The sequence below is a fragment of the Saccopteryx bilineata genome, chromosome 2 (genome assembly GCF_036850765.1).
Source record: "Saccopteryx bilineata isolate mSacBil1 chromosome 2, mSacBil1_pri_phased_curated, whole genome shotgun sequence".
NCBI classification, from domain to species: Eukaryota; Metazoa; Chordata; class Mammalia; order Chiroptera; family Emballonuridae; genus Saccopteryx; species Saccopteryx bilineata.
Genome location: NC_089491.1, coordinates 89,204,177 through 89,226,030, shown reverse-complemented (window position 1 = coordinate 89,226,030; position 21,854 = coordinate 89,204,177). Strand labels below are relative to the sequence as shown.

Sequence of the window (21,854 nt, the reverse complement as noted above, 5' to 3'; positions counted from 1 at the left end):
CTAAGAGGTGCTGGACACAAGAGAATCTGAGAGGAAGAGGCGAAGGAATTAGAGGAAAGAGAGTGGTGGAATGGAGGCACAACTATTGTCACACATGCGCACGTGCACACACACAAACACATACATGCACGCATTCGCTCCAGGACAGGTCCAAAAATCCAATAATGAGCTTAGTCAGAAGTGAGGCACATTTCACCTGGAAATGACAATTTTAGAGTAAATTGTCAAGAACTAAGAGTCAGGTGTGAGGTAAGTAAGGGAGGGCCCTACAGAAGATAAATCATCCTAGCACTTTGGGTCAGTCAGGACCAGAGGAGAGAGGGAACGGGGGCTGGCAGGAGAAAAGTAGGGAGCACTATATTGTGAGTTGCTAGAGCCACAGGTAGGGATTCCACCACCTGACACTCCAGATTTTTAGTAAAATCCCAAGAGCACATAGCTCTAAGCTTTTCCTCCTTGTCCCTGAGACAAAGCCAAGCTGAAGGTACCAATGCTGAGTTTCACCAAGGGAGCTGGGAAATTTCACCTGGCATGGAATGTGGTCACCTGTCCTCATGGACAGATCTGTGCTTTTAAAGGACTGTCATAGTCAATATAAGAGTCTCCAGCCTTGTTTATAAGCAAATAATTAAGAGCATCTGATTTTTATTGAGTGCTCAACACATACCAACCTTGTACTAATACTTTTCAGTAGTGTCTCTTTTAAGATCTTTCCTCAAGGTCACATGAATAAATACTGTGATCAGACTCATTTTCAAGGAACCACCCTGAGACCATGAGATACTAGTCAGAAGACCGCACAGTGAAATTTTTGAAAGAGCTCATAATTTTGGTTAAGGTCATTCTCAACTTAACTCTGGTCTCCATCATTTCCTACTGGGATCATGTGGTCTTTCAGGACTATTCACTTTCAAAAGACAGAAACCAACTCAAAATAGTGAAAGCAAATAGGAGTGACTCTCTCCCATGATTGGAAGGTACAGGAATGGGTCTCGGATCTATAACCACTGGAACCAGTGCTCAAATAATATCAGAGTGCTTGTCTTGGTTCTGGTCTCTCTGTTACTGTCCTCAGTAAAGTGCCTAAGGGCCCTCGACAATCAGTAGGGTGTCAGCCTGGAGTGTGGAAGTCCCAGGTTCGATTCCTGGTCAGGGCACAAAGGAGAAGCGACCATCTGCTTCTCCACCCCTCCCCTTCCCCCTTCTCTCTCTCTCTCTCTCTCTCTCTCTCTCTCTCTCTTCTTCTTCTCCTGCAGCCATGGCTCTATTGCTTTGAGCAAGTTGGCCCAGATGCTGAGGATGGCTCCACGGCCTGCCTCAGGCACTGACATAGCTCAGTTGCCAAGCAACGGAGCAGCAGCCCCAGATGGGCAGAGCATCACCCTGTAGGGGGCTTGCCAGGTGGATCCCGGTTGGGTTGCATGCAGGAATCTGTCTCTCTGCCTCCCTGTCTTTCATTTAATTTTTTTTAAAGTGCCTATGGAAGCTGGTAACTCCAAGTGTACAGTGTCCTCACAGAAGAAAGAGAACATATTGCTCATAAAGTCCCAAATAAAGAGTCTAACTGACCCTGTGGGTCATGCAGCCTCTGTCTGAACCACTGCTGTCATCAGATGGATGATGATTGGCAGTGCCATCAGCATCATATGGAGGGAAATACAGCAGTTCTTGAAAAACAGATATGTTAGGCAGTACAAAGTCATGAATGTCTACTACAGTTTAACCTTGGGCAAGTCACTTAACCCTTGTGAACCTTGGTTTCAACATATATTTTTAAAAATGAGTAATAAGATCTATTGTGCAAAGTCATTGGAAGATATTAAAATGATAATTAAACAACTGGTACATAGAGGTATTAATGTATGGTAGTCATTTTTGTTATTACTGGTACTATTATTGTGCTGTGGTTGTTTTTGACACAGGGATCGGAATTTGAAGCCCATTCCAGATTCCCAGATGTCTAAAGCACTCCTGTCCCCAGGGTGGAGTCCCCTTGGCTCTGCAGCCAGACGCCTTGCACAATCCGGGCCCTGTGTGCCAAGGTTAAGCTGGTTCACCATCTGATGGCTGCTGAGCAGCGAGTGCCTCCCCAGCCCCAGCAATGTCAATACTGCCTTCCTGACTCCGCCTATTGTATCTGGAGGAAAGTGGCCTAGCATTGTCTTCCAGTGCTCCCCCCAGGAAGCATGATATCACCCTCTAACAAAAGCGGGAAAGCTGACAGATCTACTGAGATGGGTGTGACCAGCACACACACCTCACTGGTCAAGCTCTGGGCAAGGGTCTGTGACAAGCAGAGAGTAAGCAGCAGCTACACACTGAGTCCCCTCAACAGGCTGCCTGGCGGGTTTCTTTAGTTTATCTTTTAATTTTCTTCCTCTTTGTGTACACCCATACCATGTTAGACCTGGAATCACCAGGCAGCGGGAATACACTCCCTCTAATCAACAGATGTGTTGAAAAGGGTCAGGACTCTGTCCATCTGGCCGACCCATGTGCTCACACCTGTCCCTGCAGCCTTTGGGAAGGAACACAGGCAGATTCCTGAAGGGACAAAAGGAGGCGGGGGGGGGGGGGGCAGGGGAGACACAAAAATCAGGCATGCCTCAACCTAAAAAACATTCCGCACTGGTGATGTGACTTAAGAAATAGTCCGGCCTGACTGGTGGGAATTGGGTTATCAGTTTTAAATTCCAGAAATAAGGGAGGTAACTTTAGACATTCCCTTTCCTGAAGGCTGGGAGTGACGCCAGTTGATCTTCTGACATCCCTTCCAGTTTGGGTTCCTAATACTATTAGTGCACCTGGCTCTTTGTAAGACAGCATACATACAGTCTGGTTCCTCAGGCTATACCCTGAGACTGTCACTCTGTTGCCCCTATCTTACTGTCCCCTTCTTAACACTCACCTTCTTTAGCGATCACAACACCAATTCTCTAAAATCCCCAGAAAGGAATCCGATTGGATTCCTGCTTGTCCTGCCAATTCCCTGACTGCTTCTTCATAGAACCCTTAGCAATTTCCTCTTTCCCTTCCTTCCCTTAGAGGTAAAGATATATGCATGTCCATGGCTTCACTTACCATAAACCAAACATTTCTATGTCTCAATCCCTTCCCAATCCCCTTCCTCTGAGTGTCAGACCCAGAAAGCCAAATTTTTCCAAATATTTATTTTTATATGGAACCTCATTGTCAACAGGTATAAAATGATTACTTGCTCCATCTCAGCCCACCTCTAACCAGCTCTTTCTGCCATGTTTCAACACACTGAATGGCACCATTAGCAATGCCAGAATCCTGAAGCAATCTCATTCTTCCCCCTCTCCGTCAACTTCCCAGAAGCAATCAATAACCAACCCCTACAATTTTACTTCCTAAACACTTTCAAATCACCCTCTTCAGCCAGGCCTTCGGCCTGAAGAACTAACTGGCCCAGGCCTACAGTCTTTGCCACGTCAATCCATCCTCCGTGGTGGAGTGAATTTTCCGAGGCATAAATCAGATATGATAGGACAAACATAATGCTAAATTTCAACATGTGCAGCATAAAGCATTAACTACTTAAAATGGCCTCCGAAGTCTTTCCCACTCTGACCCCAATCTCCACCTCCACCTTTCGTTCCAGGCTTACTCAACTTCCTGGAGTTTGCCCCATTTCACACCCTATGTTCCCACTCATGGAAAGTTCTTTCTTCCTTTTCTTTTTTATGTTCTCAGTTTCAAAATCATTTGTCTATGAGTAATTCATAACTATAATTAGCCATAATTTTTGAAAATATTCATGACTATTAGAAGTTCTTGCAAAGTGAGAAAAATTAATGTCATTCACACTAAATTTAGCAGCAATTAATGAAGTTGACATTTCATTTTTGATGTTTAATTAAATATTTATGTCTAATTTAGATTTTAAAGTTTTACTTTTTATTGGAGCCAATAAAACTTTTGTAGCTCTTGAAAAGCTAGATTTTGTATATGTCCATATTATATCATTTATCATAATGTCATGTAATTCATCTGCCTATATTTATCTTTATTACTAAAATGTGAGTTTAGCAAGGGGAAACAAAGCCTCGTCCTTTCTTGCATTCCTGGTATCTAGTTTAGTACTTGGCACAAAGTAAGTTCTCAATATGTCTTCATTAACTGAAATAATAGGTGAAGGAATGAATGAATGAATGATAGATAGGTAGGCAGGCAATAACTCAATAAATGTCTATTGAATAAAAAGTATATATATATATATATATATATATATATATATATATATATATATATCTTTTGAGTAGTATTCAACAATTGTACAATACCTAGTATTAGGTAAACCCTTGGTTAAACCCATTTTCATGAATGTCTTTTATGTTTCATACCTAAGGGAAAAAAGCATTTTTTAACTTATTTACATCAAACATAAGGCAATGTTTTAAGACATAAGTGAATATTATTTGTAATGTATATAAAATTTATTATTATTATTATTATTATTATTACTATTATTTCAGTATGGCTATAACCCTATCTACAACATTGCCTCTTTCTTTCAGGTCTTCTGTGGCATACTAAGTTTCTCACTGTGGCCTATTAAACTCAGTCAATAAAAATTACTGAATATCAAATACATGCACTTTAAAGAATAATAAATGAAATAGTATTCTTTGTCAATGATGTAAGAGGCTAATTCAGCTAAATACAAGGCTCACAGATACAGCCCGCGTAGTAAGGGAACTCAGAACTAGGAAAAGAACATCATGAGGAAGAGCTGACCTAGGCTAGGCGAGTTGAATTGTGTTTGCAGCATGGACATGAAGAGCGCCATTTCCAAAGGGATGGAACAGCGTGAACCAGAGCCAAGAGGAAAGAATGCATCCATTGTATAGATGGCCCTATTTGAAGCAGAAGGACCATGAGAAGGAATGAGTGGGTAGGTGAGGAAAAGCACTGGGTAGTCAGTAGGTTTGTCAACTGGGCAGTTTCCAGCGCAAAATTTAAGGAACTTGATTTTGTTGAGGTCTTTTAGAGGGAAACTGCTTCTATGAGTAGTAAGTGACCCCACTATACCTTGGAAAATATTAGATCAGTCTTGAACTAGTAGTATCTTCACTGCAACACTTCTCTTTTGACTACACTAGCTTCATTTATTGAGTTCTTACTGGTTAAATATTTTACATGCATTATCACACTTGATGCCTATATCAACTCTGGGAAAGATATAGTCTCATTCATAGAAGATAAGAAAACTATGGCTTAGTGCCTGACCTGTGGTGGCACAGTGGATAAAGCGTTGACCTGGAAATGCTGAGGTCGCTGGTTCGAAACCCTGGGCTTGCCTGGTCAAGGCACATATGGGAATTGATGCTTCCTGCTCCTCTCCCCCTTCTCTCTCTCTGTCTCTCTCTCCTGTCTCTCCTCTCTAAAATGAATAAATAAAATTTAAAAAAAAATTAAAAAAAAAAAAAAAAAGAAAACTGTGGCTTAGTGAAGTCAAATAACTTGCCCATGGTCATCCAAGTTGGGCTTAAACCCAGTCTATGACTTCATGATCCATCTTCTTTTTTGTTTTGTTTCCTTTTTTTTTTTATTTTTAGTGAGAGGAGGGGAAGTAGAGACAGATTCTTGCATGCGCCCCAACCAAGATCTTCCTGGAAAGCCCATTAGGAGGCGATGCTCTGCCTATCTGGGGCCCTTGTTCCATTGTAACTAGAGCCATTTTTTAGCACCTGAGGCAGAGGCCATGGAGCCATCCTCCTCCAGTTGAGCCATAGCTGCAGGAGGGGAGGAGAAAAGAGAGAGAGAAACAGAAAAGCAGAGAGGGAGGGATAGAGAAGCAGATGAGCGCTTCTCCTGTGTGCCCTGGCCGGGAATCAAATCTGGGACTTCCACACACTGGGCCGATGCTTTATCACTGAGCAAACCTGCCAAGACTGATACATTTTCTTAATTCCTTCTTCTGCTCTCTTGATTAGCTCTATCCCATAGAGTAGTGGTCCCTAACCTTTTTTAGGCCATGGACCTGTTTAATGTCAGAAAATATTTTCACGGACAGGCCTTTAGGGTGGGACGGATAAATGTATCACGTGACCGAGACAAGCGTCAAAAGTGAATCTTAGATGGATGTAACAGAGGGAATCTGGTCATTTTTTAAAAATAAAACATCATTCAGACTTAAATCTAAATAAAAAGGAAATAATGTAAGTTATTTATTCTTTCTCTGCGGACCAGTACCAAATGGCCCATGGACCAGTACCAGTCCACGGCCCGGGATTTGGGGACCACTGTCATAGAGCATTGGCTTCAAGAGAGAGTGAATCATCACAGTACATGCTCATGTGCTTCTCTTTTTTCTCTAAAGGTATGTTGAGTTTAAATCAGTGCAAAGTGACTATATTTCAGTCCACATTCAGGACATATACACTTAGTTTGGTTTAATTGGGCAAAGATCCTGGTAGCTTTTCTGAACCATTATCCATCTGCTAAGTGGTCAGTGAGGAGCTACAGACAGTAAAATGAAAAGAACGTGAAAGGGCCTGACCAGGCGGTGGCGCAGTGGATAGAGTGTCGGACTGGGATATCAAGGACCCAGGTTTGAGACCCCAAGGTCACCAGCTAGAGCGTGGGCTCATCTGGTTTGAGCAAAGCTCACCAGCTTGGACCCAAGGCACTGGCTCGAGCAAGGGGTTACTCGGTCTGCTGAAGGCCCGTGGTCAAGGCACATATGAGAAAGCAATCAATGAACAACTAAGGTGTTGCAACGAAAAACTGATGATTGATGCTTCTCATCTCTCTCCATTCCTGACTGTCTGTCCCTGTCTATCCCTCTCTCTGACTCTCTCTCTCTCTCTGTCCCTGTAAAACAAAAGACAAACAAACAAACAAAAAAGAACATGAAAGGCCGTGTAGTAACCACCACACTCTACATCCTCTTTTTACATTCCTAATAGATGATCACCCAACCTATACCCGAACACTCTAAAGTATGGTAGCTCACTCCTTAAGGGGATGTTAACAGGTTTTCATCAGTAAGGCCAAATTCTGTCTTTTTGCAACTCCCTCCATCCCAGAATCCTATAGCTAGAAAAACATAATGTAAATCTATGATGTCCTCCATATGAAAACCTTAAAAACACTATTATTCACCTCTTTTTCCTGGCTAGATATTCCGATAGGACATGGTTTCTAAAGCACTTATCTTCTTGTTTGCCTATCATGTTTGCTGTCAAATTTCTCAATGTCTTCAGTGTTTAGTAGATATACTCTGAGCAGTAGAGTGAAGTGATGACTATTCCTAAATTGGACCCTGTATTTCTACCAGTGCAAACTGTCACAGCATATGTTCTACCTTTTTATGAAGTAGAGAATGTGTTGGTTCCTATGAATTTGCATATCAGCAAAACTTGGTAATACCTGGTGACACTAGACCTTTAAACAAACAAGGTCTCTTTCAAAGTAAACATACATAATTTACTTATTAAACCCAACTGCATAATTTGACATTAATCTATTTTGAACTGGTATCTTTTTGGTTGGGTTTACTCTTCTAGCCTAGAAAAATTATTTGAATCCTTTCTGCACTTTAATTAATAAGCCATGAACAGGAATAAGAAGGTGACACAATCACACATATACACATCTTTTTAGAGGTAGAAACCCAGGAGACAAATTGATAATGTCAGAAAACTTTGGAGCCTTCCCATCTGAATGCCCCCAGAGGACACAGCATAGCCTTGTGAGATGGACTTAGAAGTGTCTCTTCCTTTTGGAGAGATGTCTTAGAAGAACTAGGCTCTTTCAGGAAGCTCTCCCAGGGTAGGGCTGAAAAGGAAATGCAGAGACCTCCCAACAAAGACAATGCTTAGGAGGGAAGCAAAACTCCTCCCTCTGAAGATAATTCCCAGGTGTGTCTTTGATCCCAGCTTCTAGACCTCCACCCTTGATTATTCAGACTTGGTACCAGCCTTATACGACCAGCCTTATACGACCAGCCCTATAGAGAAGGTTCCATCTGGAACCACTTTCCTGACCATATACAGGCATACCCCACTTTGTTGCACTTTGCTCTTTTGTGCTTCACAGAAGTAGTGTTTTTATAAATTGAAGGCAAGACCCTTCACCAGCAAAAAGATTATGACTCACTTTATTGCAACGCTTGCATTATTGCAGTGGTCTGGAACTGAGCCCACAATATCTCCAAGGCGTGCCTGTAAGTGAATTTCCTCTGCCACTCCAGACAAGATACTTACTATCTCTGAAGCCAGGTTGTCATTTAAAGTGTCAAGTGAGACAGAAATATATATGAAGGCATGTTACCAGAGACTTCCCTGTGGATCAGTGTTGACCACATACGACATATTATGATAAAGCAGAAAGAGTGATTTATTTTGTTTTTCTGTATGCTAAGGTGACCAGTTGTCCTCCTTTAGGGAGGACGGTCCTTCTTTTGTAAATTCAGTCCTCCCTTGAAGTGTCCTCCTACATGTCCTCCTTTTTGATATTGGAAGACTAATCTGTAAATGTCCGTATTCGATCAATGCAGAGTCGATCCATTGTGTGATGTGATGTATTTGTATCTAAATGAGTACTTTGTTCTTACAATTATTATTAAAAATTAATAGGCATGAAAGCATAATTACAATATAAAATATTACAAATGTTTTTATTATGCATTTATCATTTATAGTGTATTATTTTTGTAATGAATAAAATGTTTCTTTTACTTATGATATTGTTTTCTTCAATTTATTTTTGCCCTCTTTTTCATTGTAAAAAGGTTGGTCACCTTATATATACATAACTCTTTAGCAAGAGCAGTCTGGTTTGGTGAAGATGGGGGAGTAGGGAAAAGTTGATATTTTCTTTTTTTCTCTTTCTTTCTTTCTTTCTTTCTTTCTTTCTTTCTTTCTTTCTTTCTTTCTTTCTTTTTCATCTTTTCCAAGTGAGAGGAGGGGAGATAGTGAGACAGACTGCCACATGCACCTTGACAGGGATCCATCTGGCAACCCCCATCTGGGGCCGATGCTCTGCTCATCTGGGGCCATGCTCACAACTGAGCTATTTTTAGCATCTGATGCAGAGGCTCCACGGAACCATCCTCAGTGCCAGGGGCTGATATACTCAAACAATCAAGCCATGGCTGTGGGAGGCATAAAGAGATAGAGAAGGGGAGGGGAAGGGGTGGAGAAGCAGATGATTGCTTCTCCTGTGTACCCTACCAGGAATCAAACCCAGGACATTCACATGCTGGGTGATGCTCTACCACTGAGCCAACTGGCCAGGGGCAAAATGTTGGTATTTTCATAAGAATTTGTTTGTAAACTGAAATTGCCCATGATTCTCAATTGGGAGGTAAATGTATCAGAATCCAGATGGGTTTGAAAGAGGTCTTCTGAAAATTACACAGCTCCTCTAACCCTCTTATGAGTGAGCATCTGCTACCCAGAGCCACATTTACTGAGGCAAATGTGATATCATTTTTCAGTTCTGTTTGTTTAGAAAAAAAGAAATGAGAACAACCCACTGGACAAGAGAGATTAACCCATGAGCCCTTGCTCCATTACTATAGTCGACCAGTGGAGTTTGTTTTGAAGAACGAGCTTCTATGACTATAGATGTTATCATGCTGGATTCTTGTTATTATAATTACCAAGCCTTGGGTATTCAAGTTCATTGGGGCTTAGTAGGAATGTAAGTTAGGATTCAATACATCATGCCTACCACAGAGACCACCTTGCTAACTATCACCTCCCTTTTCAATAAGAGCATAAAATCCAATCTTTGTGCTTCTCCTTGCTGAAGTCTGTGCTGTTTTCAGGGAACAACGGACCAGACATGTAGCAATTCTTTTGGCCACATAACTTTTTTGTTTGAGTTTATGCAGCCTTTCTAAGCCTATATTGCCATACATAGTCACTTTAGGGGAAAAATGTAAATTAAAACAATTTTATGTCTGTGTATTATTTAACCTAAAAAATACCTCAGAGCAAATAAATATAGACCCCTGGGCTTTGATTACTATAATCCCTGGTGTAGAATAAGTTCTAGATTTCATGTCATAGATAAATATGTTACACAGAGAAAAAGCAAGCCAAGATAGAACTATGATAATTATTTGGTGTAAAGGTATATATTATCAGAAAAATACCAGCATTATTTCTATATTAATATAATTAATTTCTAAATAAGTACTAAAACCATCTCAGGTAATTTTTAATTTTCAGAAATTTCTAATACATATTCTTGGTCTTAAAAATATTATTAAATTCTCAATATAGTTGGTTGTTGAAAGCAAACTGAAGAGCTATAATCAATTACTTTACATGCAATTCCATTGTTTTATTGGGTTAATTTTTTAATATTTAAGACCTCAAGCATACAGAAACATATAAAAATAACAACAGATGATTAGATATATTTGGATCCAATTCTATTAATGTCATATAGCAGCCGGCACCTTTCATTTCAGTAACCTCCTGAACTTCATTTCCAACATCAATTCTATTTTCATTACAATAATCACAATGCTTTCAAACTAAAGGGGAGAGATAGATGGCAATTACAGTTGTGATTTATTTGCACTTCAGGTTTTGATACTACTTCCAGCCAGTGTCTCATAGGGTACGTGAACTACAGAGGCATGCCACTCTACAGAATCTAAACAACAGACCCAAAATCTAAAAACACTCAGTCCACCCAGTCCTCACTCCGCAACAGGTTTCAATACCCTCCTACGCCAGTGATCAGGGTAACTGCCTCAACGTTCATTTCATCGGGCTAATTAAGATTTTATGCCAAATATCATACATTGCTCACAAAAATTAGGGAATATTTTATAGCTTCTTATTCATTTTTGAAATATCCCCTAATTTTTTGTGAGAAGTATATTTTATTTCAGATAAAACAAAAATTAGATAGCCCTAATCTCCCTGACCCCAACTAGAAGAATAAACAATAGACCTATTTTGGCTAATTTGAATGCTTTGAATAAAATAGAATGCAGCTAGGAAATCTGCAGGAAAGCATTTTTGTCCTCATTTAAAAATGACAATCTGCCCACTGCCTTTAGTGGGCTCCCTAATTCTCAGCATGAATTTCCTTATTGAAAAAGTTACTGAAGATTTTCTTTTGAGTGGGTAAAACCAGGTTTCTTCTTCCTTTTTTCAGTTAAGAAAACAATCCCTAAGGAGGAGCTGTAAAATAACACACCTAATAAGCAAATCTCTTGAAATAAAGTGATCTTCTTAATCCTCATAGAGTCTGCAGTAACACAGGGGGCGGTTATGTAAAAGAGAAACTGGGGGGAAAAATCAGTTCGTGCCCCAGGACTTTGCATTTCAATCCTTACAGATATTAAATGGAGTATCATACATTCAATAGAGAAACAGTGCCTATCCACAGCTGTTTCTTGTTAACCAGCACTAAGAAATAGTGAGAGAGCCCAGAATCACTGTTTAAAAAAAAAAATTAGTAAATCAAAAAAATAAAGCCAGGTCTTACCAGAAAGGAGCAAGCTGACTCCATAGAGAACTAAGCCGGCTAAAGAGTCCATGCTTCCCCGAATCTCTCCATCCAGTTTCCACAGATGTGCATGAGGTCTCCAGGATCCTTTCAAACAGCCAGAGGTTTGTGACTTTCCATTCTAGTGTTCCTAGTGGGTCTTGTTTACAAGTCAGAGGCAAGAAGGAACAGCACAGAAGCAGGCTGTAGCAGTCTCATTTCTGTCTCTGAGCACAGGGAGTTTTAAGTTCCTTTTTCCTGTTTCCTTTGTAGATTAGGATGGGAAAGGCTGTATCTTAAAGGCATTTGGTATCAGCAGGGCTGGGGGCACTGCAAACCCTTTCCATCTTGCAATTCGTCAAAACACTTATCTGTTGCCGTTGTTTCTGCTGCTCTTGCTGCTGTTGTAGGAATAGAGGAATTTTTGTTGGAAGTGTGGGTCCTGGTCAGCATTTTCAGAAACAATAGGGGTATCCTCTCATAGGCGGGAAACAAAACAACAAGCCCTCCACCTATGTATGGTATGCGATGATGACCAGCCCTCCCCAGCCTTCTAACGGCTCTCCAGGGTCCACTTGGGATCCCTGACAGAAGGGGCTTCTGGGTGTGGGAAGCAGTTTTTGCTTTTGTTTTCTCGTTTTTAACCCACGTGGTTTGGATTGGGAAAAGAGGTTTTTTGTGATAAGAGAACACAACCTGAAAGGCAATTAATTTGGCTCATTACCGGAGAGGTCAACGCTTAGTGTGGTCACAGAGACCAGAGTCCAAAACTGTTAGCCTGTTTTCTTTCACACAGATGATTTCTTTGCTGGGCAAGAGCCCAGAGATGTCCATGCTACCAGCTATCACTTTAGTTTTCATTAGTAATTCATCTGAAGGTGATCTAATTTCTTAAAGAACTTGGCATACAAAATTTTTAGTTATGAGAGGGATTTTCTGGTTATTGGCCAATGGTGTGTCAGGAGAAAATAATGTACAAAAACAAATTTTAAATAACCTGTGTAAAAACCAAACAGAGGTGATCAGAATGGGATATAAATATTGTTCATAAGAGCAGAGAGAGTGCATAGGCCAAAGGAAAATAGCCATTGGCATAACCATACCTACAATGAGATCAGAGACCCTTAATTAATTCAGATGCTAATTTCTCCATAGCATGAAGGGTGACTTCAGAGAGCTGACTGTTCTTCGCCCTGTTGTCGTGCCTGAGGAAAGTCTTGTCTGCTCCTCCTCTTCTTGCCATCCCGGGAAAAGGCAGATGCTGCTAGTCTCACCTAATTTCTGTCCCAGGTTTTATCACATCAGCAGTGATCTGAGAGCCACTTGCTGGTTCCCCTGTGTTGAAGGAGGAGAGCCCAGGCTATTTCGAGCAGAGCTGGGTTCAAGTACTGGCTCGGCTGCTATGTGGCCTGAGACAAGACACTTAATCTCTTTGAGTCTCAGGTAACAGGTGTAAAATGGTACTAATATCTTATTTGTAGGGTTTTCGAGATTAAAACCACGTAAAAACATCTGGTACAGTGCCTAATTCACACAGAATTCATTTTCTCTAATCTTTCCAGTCAGTTTCTGATTTCAGTCCTAAGAGCTTCTGCCAGAAGCCATTCTCTAATCCCAGAAGATGGCTTTAAATTTGGCAGTGTAAACAACTAGTCTAGCAGTCAGAGATTCTGGGTTCTCATCCCAGTTCTGCCATGATCTGCCTGGGAGGCCTCTGGACAAGTCATTTCCCATCCTTAGGCCTCAGTTACTCAAGGTAAAATGAAAGATTTAGACTGGATGTGACTAATTTCCCTTCTGATTGGAACCTCGCTCAAGTCTAAATGACTAAACTGTCCCACTCTCAGCATCCCTAAGTTGATCCCTAGGTCCTTTCATCTGGGCAGTTCGAAGAAGATGTGAGCTTTGTATCTCTGTCACTGTGAAAGCCTGGGGTGGGGGAGTGTCATCACAAATGTGCTTTATTTTAAGAACATGGTGGCTGAGATTTGTGAGAGCTACTGGCCCATATGGACATATGGAGCAGCAATGAAAGGCCTTGGAAATATCACTAGCTCCAGGGTAACTTGGGGTGGTGGACATTCAATGCAGTATACCGATCATGTACAGTAGAGCCATACACCTGAAACCTGTAGACTTTTATTAACCAATGTAACTCCAATAAATTCAATAAATTTTTTTCAATAAAAAATAAAATATAAATAAACTCCAGGATACTGGCCTCCCTGGGCACAGCTTCCTCTGTTTGTGCTTGATGTCCACACAAGGAAGTCATCATTGTTCACACTCCCCTCTTGTTGGCTAGTTCTGTGGACTGAAGATGCTTCTACCTTGTTTCCTTTTCTAGGCTGTCTCCCTCTGTTATCCAGAAAAGCAGCTCAGTTTCATCCTTCCCCCATCATCCAGAAAGATCTACCCTCCCCAGGAATGGTTGATGAAGTTCTTTTACCCTCCCTTATGCAAACCGAGCAGTCTGCTTTATTCTTCTCTCTGCAATGCAGAAATGTTGCTTACTTTTTATGTGCATTCTTCAAAAGAGCTATATCGTTTAATCTCATCTTCCATTAAATCCTTTCCAGTATCTTTTAGAATATTCAGTCCCTTTAATATACACTGCTGGATTTCCTGAGCCTATGATTAGACTGCTAGTCAAAAGGCTGAGCAATGTTCCCCTGGGGCGTCTGCATGGTTAGTAAATACTTTCCAGGTGTAAAGTGAAGATAACTTGAGGACAAAAGTGCCCAGACCTGCTCTGCTCCAGCTTCCTGACCTATGGATGGTAGGACATGGAGAACCAGTCAAGGCACAAGAATATGAGTTTCATGAACTGTAGGGCCAACAGGGCAGCAGAGCTGACTGGCAACAGACTGGGAAGTTGCAAAACTGGATGGCATGCCAGGATTTCCAAGGGAAGGGAGAGGCTACACCCACGTCTGTTAGAACTTTCCCATGTTAAGGAAATACCGCATACTTGGGCATGACCACGACCTTCTCTAGGAAGCTGCCTGTGGCCACCAGGGCAGCTCCGTTCCCTACAGAGCCTTGCTGGGGTCCAGCTGGATCAGCCCTCTGCCCTCTGCTGCTACATCCACCAAAAGGGTGAGACGTCTTCCTTTCCTTGCCTGCTTAACTCCCAGTGATCTTCTGGTTCTCAATCTAAGAAATGTCTCCCTGATTCAAATTAGTTCTCCCCTGTTATTCCGTCACAACACACTGTTCTTTTATTTCGTTGTACTAATCGCAAGTGGTAATCATATACTTGTAACGTTATCTTTTTATGTCTCCCCTCCCCAACTTTGACTGCAATCTTCAAGAGGCAGGGACCGTAATCTAATTCACTCATTACTGAATTTACAGGCCTGAGAATTCTTATGTGTCTAGAACATAGGTCTTAAATAAATACTTGATGAACTAATAAATAAAAATACTTCCACTGCTACTCATGTAATCACATCTAGTATAGTCTCTGGAGTTAGGCCAACCTAGATTACATGTTATATAGCTGTAATTTACTCTCTATATGATCTGGGCAATATAATTCACGTTACAAATCTCAAATTCTTCACCTTTAAAATGCAGAGATATAGTACCTAATTAGTGAAATAATAGGTACACAGTATCTAGCTTAAGTAAATATTGAATAAAGTCTCTGTATTCTTCCCCATTCACAATCACCACCGGCACTCCTGAACTCTTATAGGGGCCATTTGCAATGAGGAAGGGAGGCCCCACACCCGCTAAAGAATTTTCCCAGCTGTGGGTAGCAGAGGGCAGTATTAGAATCCCGGTCTTTTTGCCTCCAATTTTACAAGTTTAATATATGGCTCTCTTTTTTTCATAGTTCACCTTTGGACCACATTGTGCAGAAAAGTAAGTAAAGAGAAATACAGGAAACATTACAAACACTAATAAGGCATACCCAAACCTTAGGAAAGTATTTGAAATGAAACTCTGACAGATAATGGAAAAGTTTGATGTTTGATGACACAGAAATGACATCAGCTCTCATTGTGCTTTAGAAATAGTAATAGCTGCTCTCAGGACCAGCGGTCTCTCCCCCGCCTTGTGCCAGGAAAGGAAAAGGGGCTCCGTCGGGAGTCAAGCTTACTCAGTTTAATTTATGGATCCAGACACACTTAAGGCCAAACAAAAAAAGAAAACCAAATCAAATAAAAAAACAAGCAAACAAAACAAACAAGGCATTTGTCTGATAGTTCATCTTTTCTCTTTTTGCAGTTTCTACATGAAAAAAATCTATAAAAACACTGACCATTTTTTAGACAGATTGACAAAACTATCAATGGATAAAAATAATAATGTTTGTGAAGAGATGTGGAAAGTAACTTGTACAATGTCATTATAATTGGTATCATATGCCTTGAGTTCAGTATCACAAATATTTAGCCTGAGTCTTACATGTATATCCTTTGGCCCAGAGAAGCTACTTTTATGTTAAAGCCCAATCCAAAATCAAAAGATGTGTCCCAAAATTTATAGAAGTATTGTTGATAATAAAACCTAGAAACAATCTAAATAGCAACAAAATTAATTATTTATATAAATCAAGGCACACCATGAAATACCAGAAAAATGTCAAAATGTCCTGTGGAAGCACACTGACATGGAAAGATAGTAAAGGTGTTTATGGTATATTGTTGACTGGAAAAAAAGATGCAGTTTGAATAGCGTGAAATTTATATACACACAGGACAAATAAAATATACACCAAAATGTTAAAAGTTATTGTTTCTGGATTGTTGAAAAGCTAAATTTTATTTTCCTTTTTATAGTTTTCTATAATTCCAAGACTTAAAAAAACTAGGAGTATACATGTACAAATGAAGAAGAGTGTGTGTGTGTGTGGGGGGGGGGGGGTTATTGAGGTAGTTGGCCCAGGGCAGTAGGAGGTACCTAGAAATACCATTGACAGATAAGATACAGGATCCAAGAGAACCTCAGCCTCCAGGAGGTGAGGCAAACAGGTCGGGCTGCCGCTTCCTACAGTGTAGCCTTAACATTCTGCTTCTGCAGGGCCGTGGGCACTGGACCACCCCAGCCATCACCTCTGGCTTCCCAAGGACTTTCTTGAACTTCTTTGTGAACCTGTTATACTTAACATGGCTAGCAGAAAAGGAAGGGTCATTAACAATTAAGTCTTGGCCTTCAGCCTGGATACCACAGTTAAAATGACAATACTCACTCTGGCCTGGAGGAGAGCTGATAGTTATGGAAAATACTTTACCCCTCTGAATCCCAGGTACTCTAAACCTCTCTTTTTTTTTTTAGCACCTAAATGGCAAGCACTGTACTGAAAACTGTAGAAAGAGACCCAGATATAGATGTGGTCTCTGCTTTCGAAGCTCACAATAACACAATCCCACCATGGCAACAGTGCATCAAAACAGAAAGAGTTAAGTAACAAAATCAGGCATTGAGTGGTTACCATGTTTCCCCATGTATGAGACGCACATTTTTTGGAAAAATTTGGGGTCTAAAAACTGGGTGCATCTTATACAGTGGTCGTGGAAGTGTGGCATTTCAAATGCCATAGATGGAACTGAGGACGAGGCAGTATATGAAGACAGTGATTCGTCATCAGACACAGATGAGGACAAGCTAATGGATGGGAGTCTTGACAGTGATGAGGAGTTGTGTGAGTTTTATGATGAATAAAACTTAAATTCAATAACTTTATGTAATACATTTTTTTCATATTTCAGGCCCCAAAATTAAGGTGTGTCTTATACACGGGAGCATCTTATACATGGGGAAATATGGTAAACACCAAAGGATGAGAAAGAAAGAAAGGAAGAAAGAAAGAAAGAAAGAAAGAAGGAAGGAAGGAAGGAAGGAAGGAAGGAAGGAAGGAAGGAAGGAAGGAAAGAAAGAAAGAAAGAAAGAAAGAAAGAAAGAAAGAAAGAAAGAAAGAAAGAAAGAAAAGAAGAAAGAAAGAAGCCTGACCGCCGGTGGTGCAGTGGATAGAGCATCGGACTAGGATGCGGAAGGACCCAGTTTCGAGACCCCAAGGTCGCCAGCTTGAGCGCGGGCTCATCTGGCTTGAGCAAAAAGCTCATCAGCTTGGACCGAAGGTCGCTGGCTCGAGCAAGGGGTTACTTGGTCTGCTGAAGGCCCACGGTCAAGGCACATATGAGAAAGCAATCAATGAACAACTAAGGTGTCGCAACAAAAAACTGATGATCGATGCTTCTCATCTCTCTGTGTTCCTGTCTGTCTGTCCCTATCTATCCATCTCTCTGACTCTCTCTCTCTCTCTCTCTGTCCCTGTAAAAAAAGAAAAGAAAGAAAGAGAGAGAGAGAGAGAGAGAGAGAGAGAGAGAAAGAAAGAAAGAAAGAGAAAGAGAAACTCTTATGCATTCTTCAAAATACAATTCAAATGTTAGTTATCTGTGAAAACTCTCGATAGATAGCCATCAATACCAGCAAACCAACTCATAACTTAGCCGATTAAGGCAACAAATATTTATGTAGCTTATCATTCCGTGGGTCAACAGTTCAGGTTCACCTGGCCAGTTCTGATGTCAGCTGGCCTCTCTCCTATGTCTGCAGTCACAGGTCAATCACTCATCATGCAGTCCAGTCTCTGGAACTGGCTGGCTGTGAGGCTACAAGGTTGAAGGAACTGCAGATTTCTGATCCTCTGGCAAATTAGTCTGGCTTGTTAATATGGCGGTCTCAGGAATACAATAGAGTGAGTGGAAATAAGTAAGTTCTCTTGAGGCTGTTAAATTAATTAAACAAGGAAGCCATTTGACTCATATGTCTCTAATGCCCTGGAAGCCTACCTAACCAAACCAAATCTAAGCCTGTAAATGCCTTCAAGGTTAGAAAATCAAAATGCTAAGGTCAACCAATCACAAGCAGCCAAGTAGATTTTAAAGCTAGACCGATCAATTTCCTTACTTTGCTTTCACCTATTCTCTATAAAGATCCCTCCCCAGATGCTATGGGTGGAGTACCCCCAATCACTTTGTTTGGTGCTTCCTGTTCAAACGGATTTTTGCTCATATAAACTCTTAACATTTTTAGTGTTTCAGTTTATCTTTTAACAAGGCCTTGGCTTCAAATTGGCCCAGCACTACTTCTGCCACATTCCAGTCACCAAGTCAAGTCACATGGCAAAGACTAGATCCATAAGGTAGAAATAGAGACTTCACCCTTTTTTTTTTTTAATTTTAAGTTATATGATGGTTGAAGAAAAAGTATAAATATTAAGTCATTTTAATTGGAAAAAAACTAAGTCAAAAATAAGAGTTCTAGAAACTTTAAGTCTCCTTTTTTTCCCCTTTTTTTATTGATTGAAGAGGCTATTAATAAATCCAATTTTATAGCAGCAATAACCTGAGTGAAAGCTTTACAATGGAAATGGCACAAAATTAAATTAGTTTCCTTGGTCTTTGATTTAAACTGATATAACATTGTTGACAGTGAATGGTTTTTACTTTTAGATGTCATCTTTTAATATAATGTTACAAAGTCAAAATGCAAGAATTTTTAAAATAAAGATTTTGAGTCTTTTTTTAAAGTCAGATTTATTGAGATAGGATTTATAGTCAGTAAAATTAACCTCCTATGTTTTAAAAATGGTATAAAAGACATAAAATAAAATTTATAATCTTAACTGCTTTTAAGTGTACATTTCTATAGTGTTAACTATATTCACATTGTTGTGCAACAATCTCCAGGATGTCTTTTGTGTTGCCAACCTGCAATTCCATACTGATTGAACAACTCAATTACCCTTCCTCTCAGTTTCTGGCAACCATAATTCTACTTCATGTTTCTATAAGCCTGACTATTTTAGAAACCTCATACAAGTGCACTCATATAGTATTTGTCTTTTGTGACTGGCTGATTTCATTTAGCATAATGTCCTCAGGCTCATCCATGTTATAGTCTGTAACAGAATTTCATTGTACATTCATTTGTTGATGGGCCTTTGGGTTGTTTCCACCTCTTGGCTATTGAAAATAAAGCTTCAGTGAACATAAGTATGCAAATATCTCTTTGAGATCCTGCTTTCAATTATTTTGGAGATATATATTTATATCTGGATAATAATTCTATTTTTCATTTTTCAAGGATCTTTCATACTGTTTTTCATAGCAGCTGCAGCATTTTACATTCCCACCAATAGTGCACAAGGGTTTAAATTTCTCCACATCCACACCATTTTATCTTCCTTTTTATCTTTTTTTTTGTAGTGGCCATCCTAATGAGGGTTAAATGAAAATACATCCTTTTTAAGTGTACAGTGTGATGAATTTTGACAAATGCGTACTTTTGTATACACACCATTCCAATCATCACAATTTCCATCGCTCCCAAAATTCCCATGGGCCCCATTGAGCAAATACCCTTCTATAACCAACAGCCCCAAGCAATCACTGAATTGTTTCTATCTCATTGTTTCGACTTTTAAAAAATATCATATAAAGCAATCATATAGTCATTAGTGTTTTGATTCTGAGTTATTTCAATTGACATAATTAACTTGAAACATTCATGGATTTGCATATTGAGTAGTTTTTTCTTCTTTGTTCTGGAATAGTATGTCCTTGTATGAGCACACCAGTTTGTTTACTTATTGCCAATTATTCACTATTTGGTATATTTCTAGTTTTGGGTCATATTAATAAAATCTCTATAACTTTATTCATCTGTATAACTTAGGCTGTATATCATTTGCATATGTATATTTTGTGTAAACATATGTTTTTCATATTTCTTGGGTAAATAATGGGAACTAGATTTGGTGAATTACATGGTAATTGTACATTTAATTTATTAGGAACTGCTAAACTTTTTCTGTCATGACTATACTATTGTGCATTCCCACCACCAACATATAAGCATTCTTGTTGCCCTATGTCCTAGCATTTGGTATTATTAAGTTTTTAATTATTTTTTTCCAGCAATCCTTATAGAGATGAAGAGATATTTCATGTTGACTTTAGTTTGCATTTCTCTAATGACTAACAACACTGAGCATCTTTTCATGTGTTTGCTATCTCCTCATCTTTTTTGGTAAAATGTTCAAATTGTGTACTCATTTTTAAATTCAGTTGTTTCTTTTTAATTGTTGAGTCTTAAGAGGCTTTTGTATATTCTTGTCAAATATGTGATTTGCAAATGTTTTCTCTCAATATATGACTTGTCTTTTCATTTTCTTAACACTGTGTTTGGCAGAACAAAATCTTAATTTGGAAGAAGTGCAATTAATTAATTTTTATTTTATAAATATTGCTGCTATTTTGTAATGAAGGAGTCTTTTTAAAATGTTTTATAATTTAGGCCTGACCTGTGGTGGCACAGTGGATAAAGCATCGACCTGGAACACTGAGGTCACTGGTTCAAAACCCTGGGCTTGCCTGGTCAAGGCACATATGGGAGTTGATGCTTCCTGATTCTCCCCCCTTTCTCTCTCTCACTCTCTCTCCTCTCTAAAATGAATAAATAAATTTTAAAAAGTTTTATAATTATTTATTTAGCTCAATTACTCATTTCGAGTTAATTTTTGTATAAGGTGTCAGATGTAAATTGAAATTTACGTTTTTGCATGTGGATGCCCAATTATTCCAGCACCATTTGTTGAAAAGACTATCCTTTTTCCATAATATTCTTTGCATATTTGCAAAAAATCAATTGGCCACAAACATATGGTTGTATTCTAGACTCTCCATTCTGTATCGTTCATCATGCGTCTACTCTTTTGTGAATACTATACTGTCTTGGTTGCTGCAGATTTATAGTAAATCTTGATATCAAGTAGTGTAAGTCCTCCAACTTCTTTCTAGTTCAACTTTGTTTTAGTTGTTCTAGTTCCTTTGTATCTGTCTGCTTACTTTGGACTTAATTTGCTTTTTATATTCTAGTTTTTAAGGCATAATAATTTGAGTTTTTGTCTTTTAATATAATCATGTGATACTACAAATTTCCCTTCAAGTACTGCTTTAGTTGTACTCCACACATTTTAATATGTTGAATTTTTCTTTTCACTTAGTTCAAAATATTTTCCAGTTTCCCTTTAACCCATGATTTATGTAGAAGTGTGTTGTTTATGTTGTAAATATTTGGTAATTTTCCAGGTATCTTTATGTAAATGATTTGTAACTTAGTTCTGTTATGATCTGAAAACATGTTTTATAGGATTTCAGTTCTTTTAAATTTGTTTAGGTTTGTTTTCCAGCCCAGAACATTGTCTTGGTGAATGTTCAAAGTGCCCTTGAACATAATATGTATTCTTCTATTGGTGGCTGGAGTATTTCAGATATTATAGTTAGGTGCAGTTGGTTCATAGAGTGTGTGTGTCTTCCATATATCTTCCTACTGATGTCCTTTTTACCTAGTGT

The 21,854-nt window shown here is 39.4% G+C and overlaps 1 protein-coding gene across 2 annotated transcripts in view; it reads right to left on the bottom strand.

Annotated features, from left to right (window-relative positions):
- TEK (TEK receptor tyrosine kinase) overlaps positions 1-11,993 on the bottom strand; it is a 127,380-nt gene extending 115,387 nt beyond the window's left edge. Inside the window, exon 1 of one of the 2 annotated variants that reach the window (XM_066257377.1) lies at positions 11,485-11,993. In XM_066257377.1, the coding sequence (XP_066113474.1) occupies positions 11,485-11,536 (52 nt within the window). In that variant the 5' untranslated portion in view covers positions 11,537-11,993. The remainder of the gene's footprint in view (positions 1-11,484) is intronic. The other variant, XM_066257376.1, reaches the window with a different exon arrangement.
- Between the last annotated feature and the right edge of the window lie 9,861 nt (positions 11,994-21,854).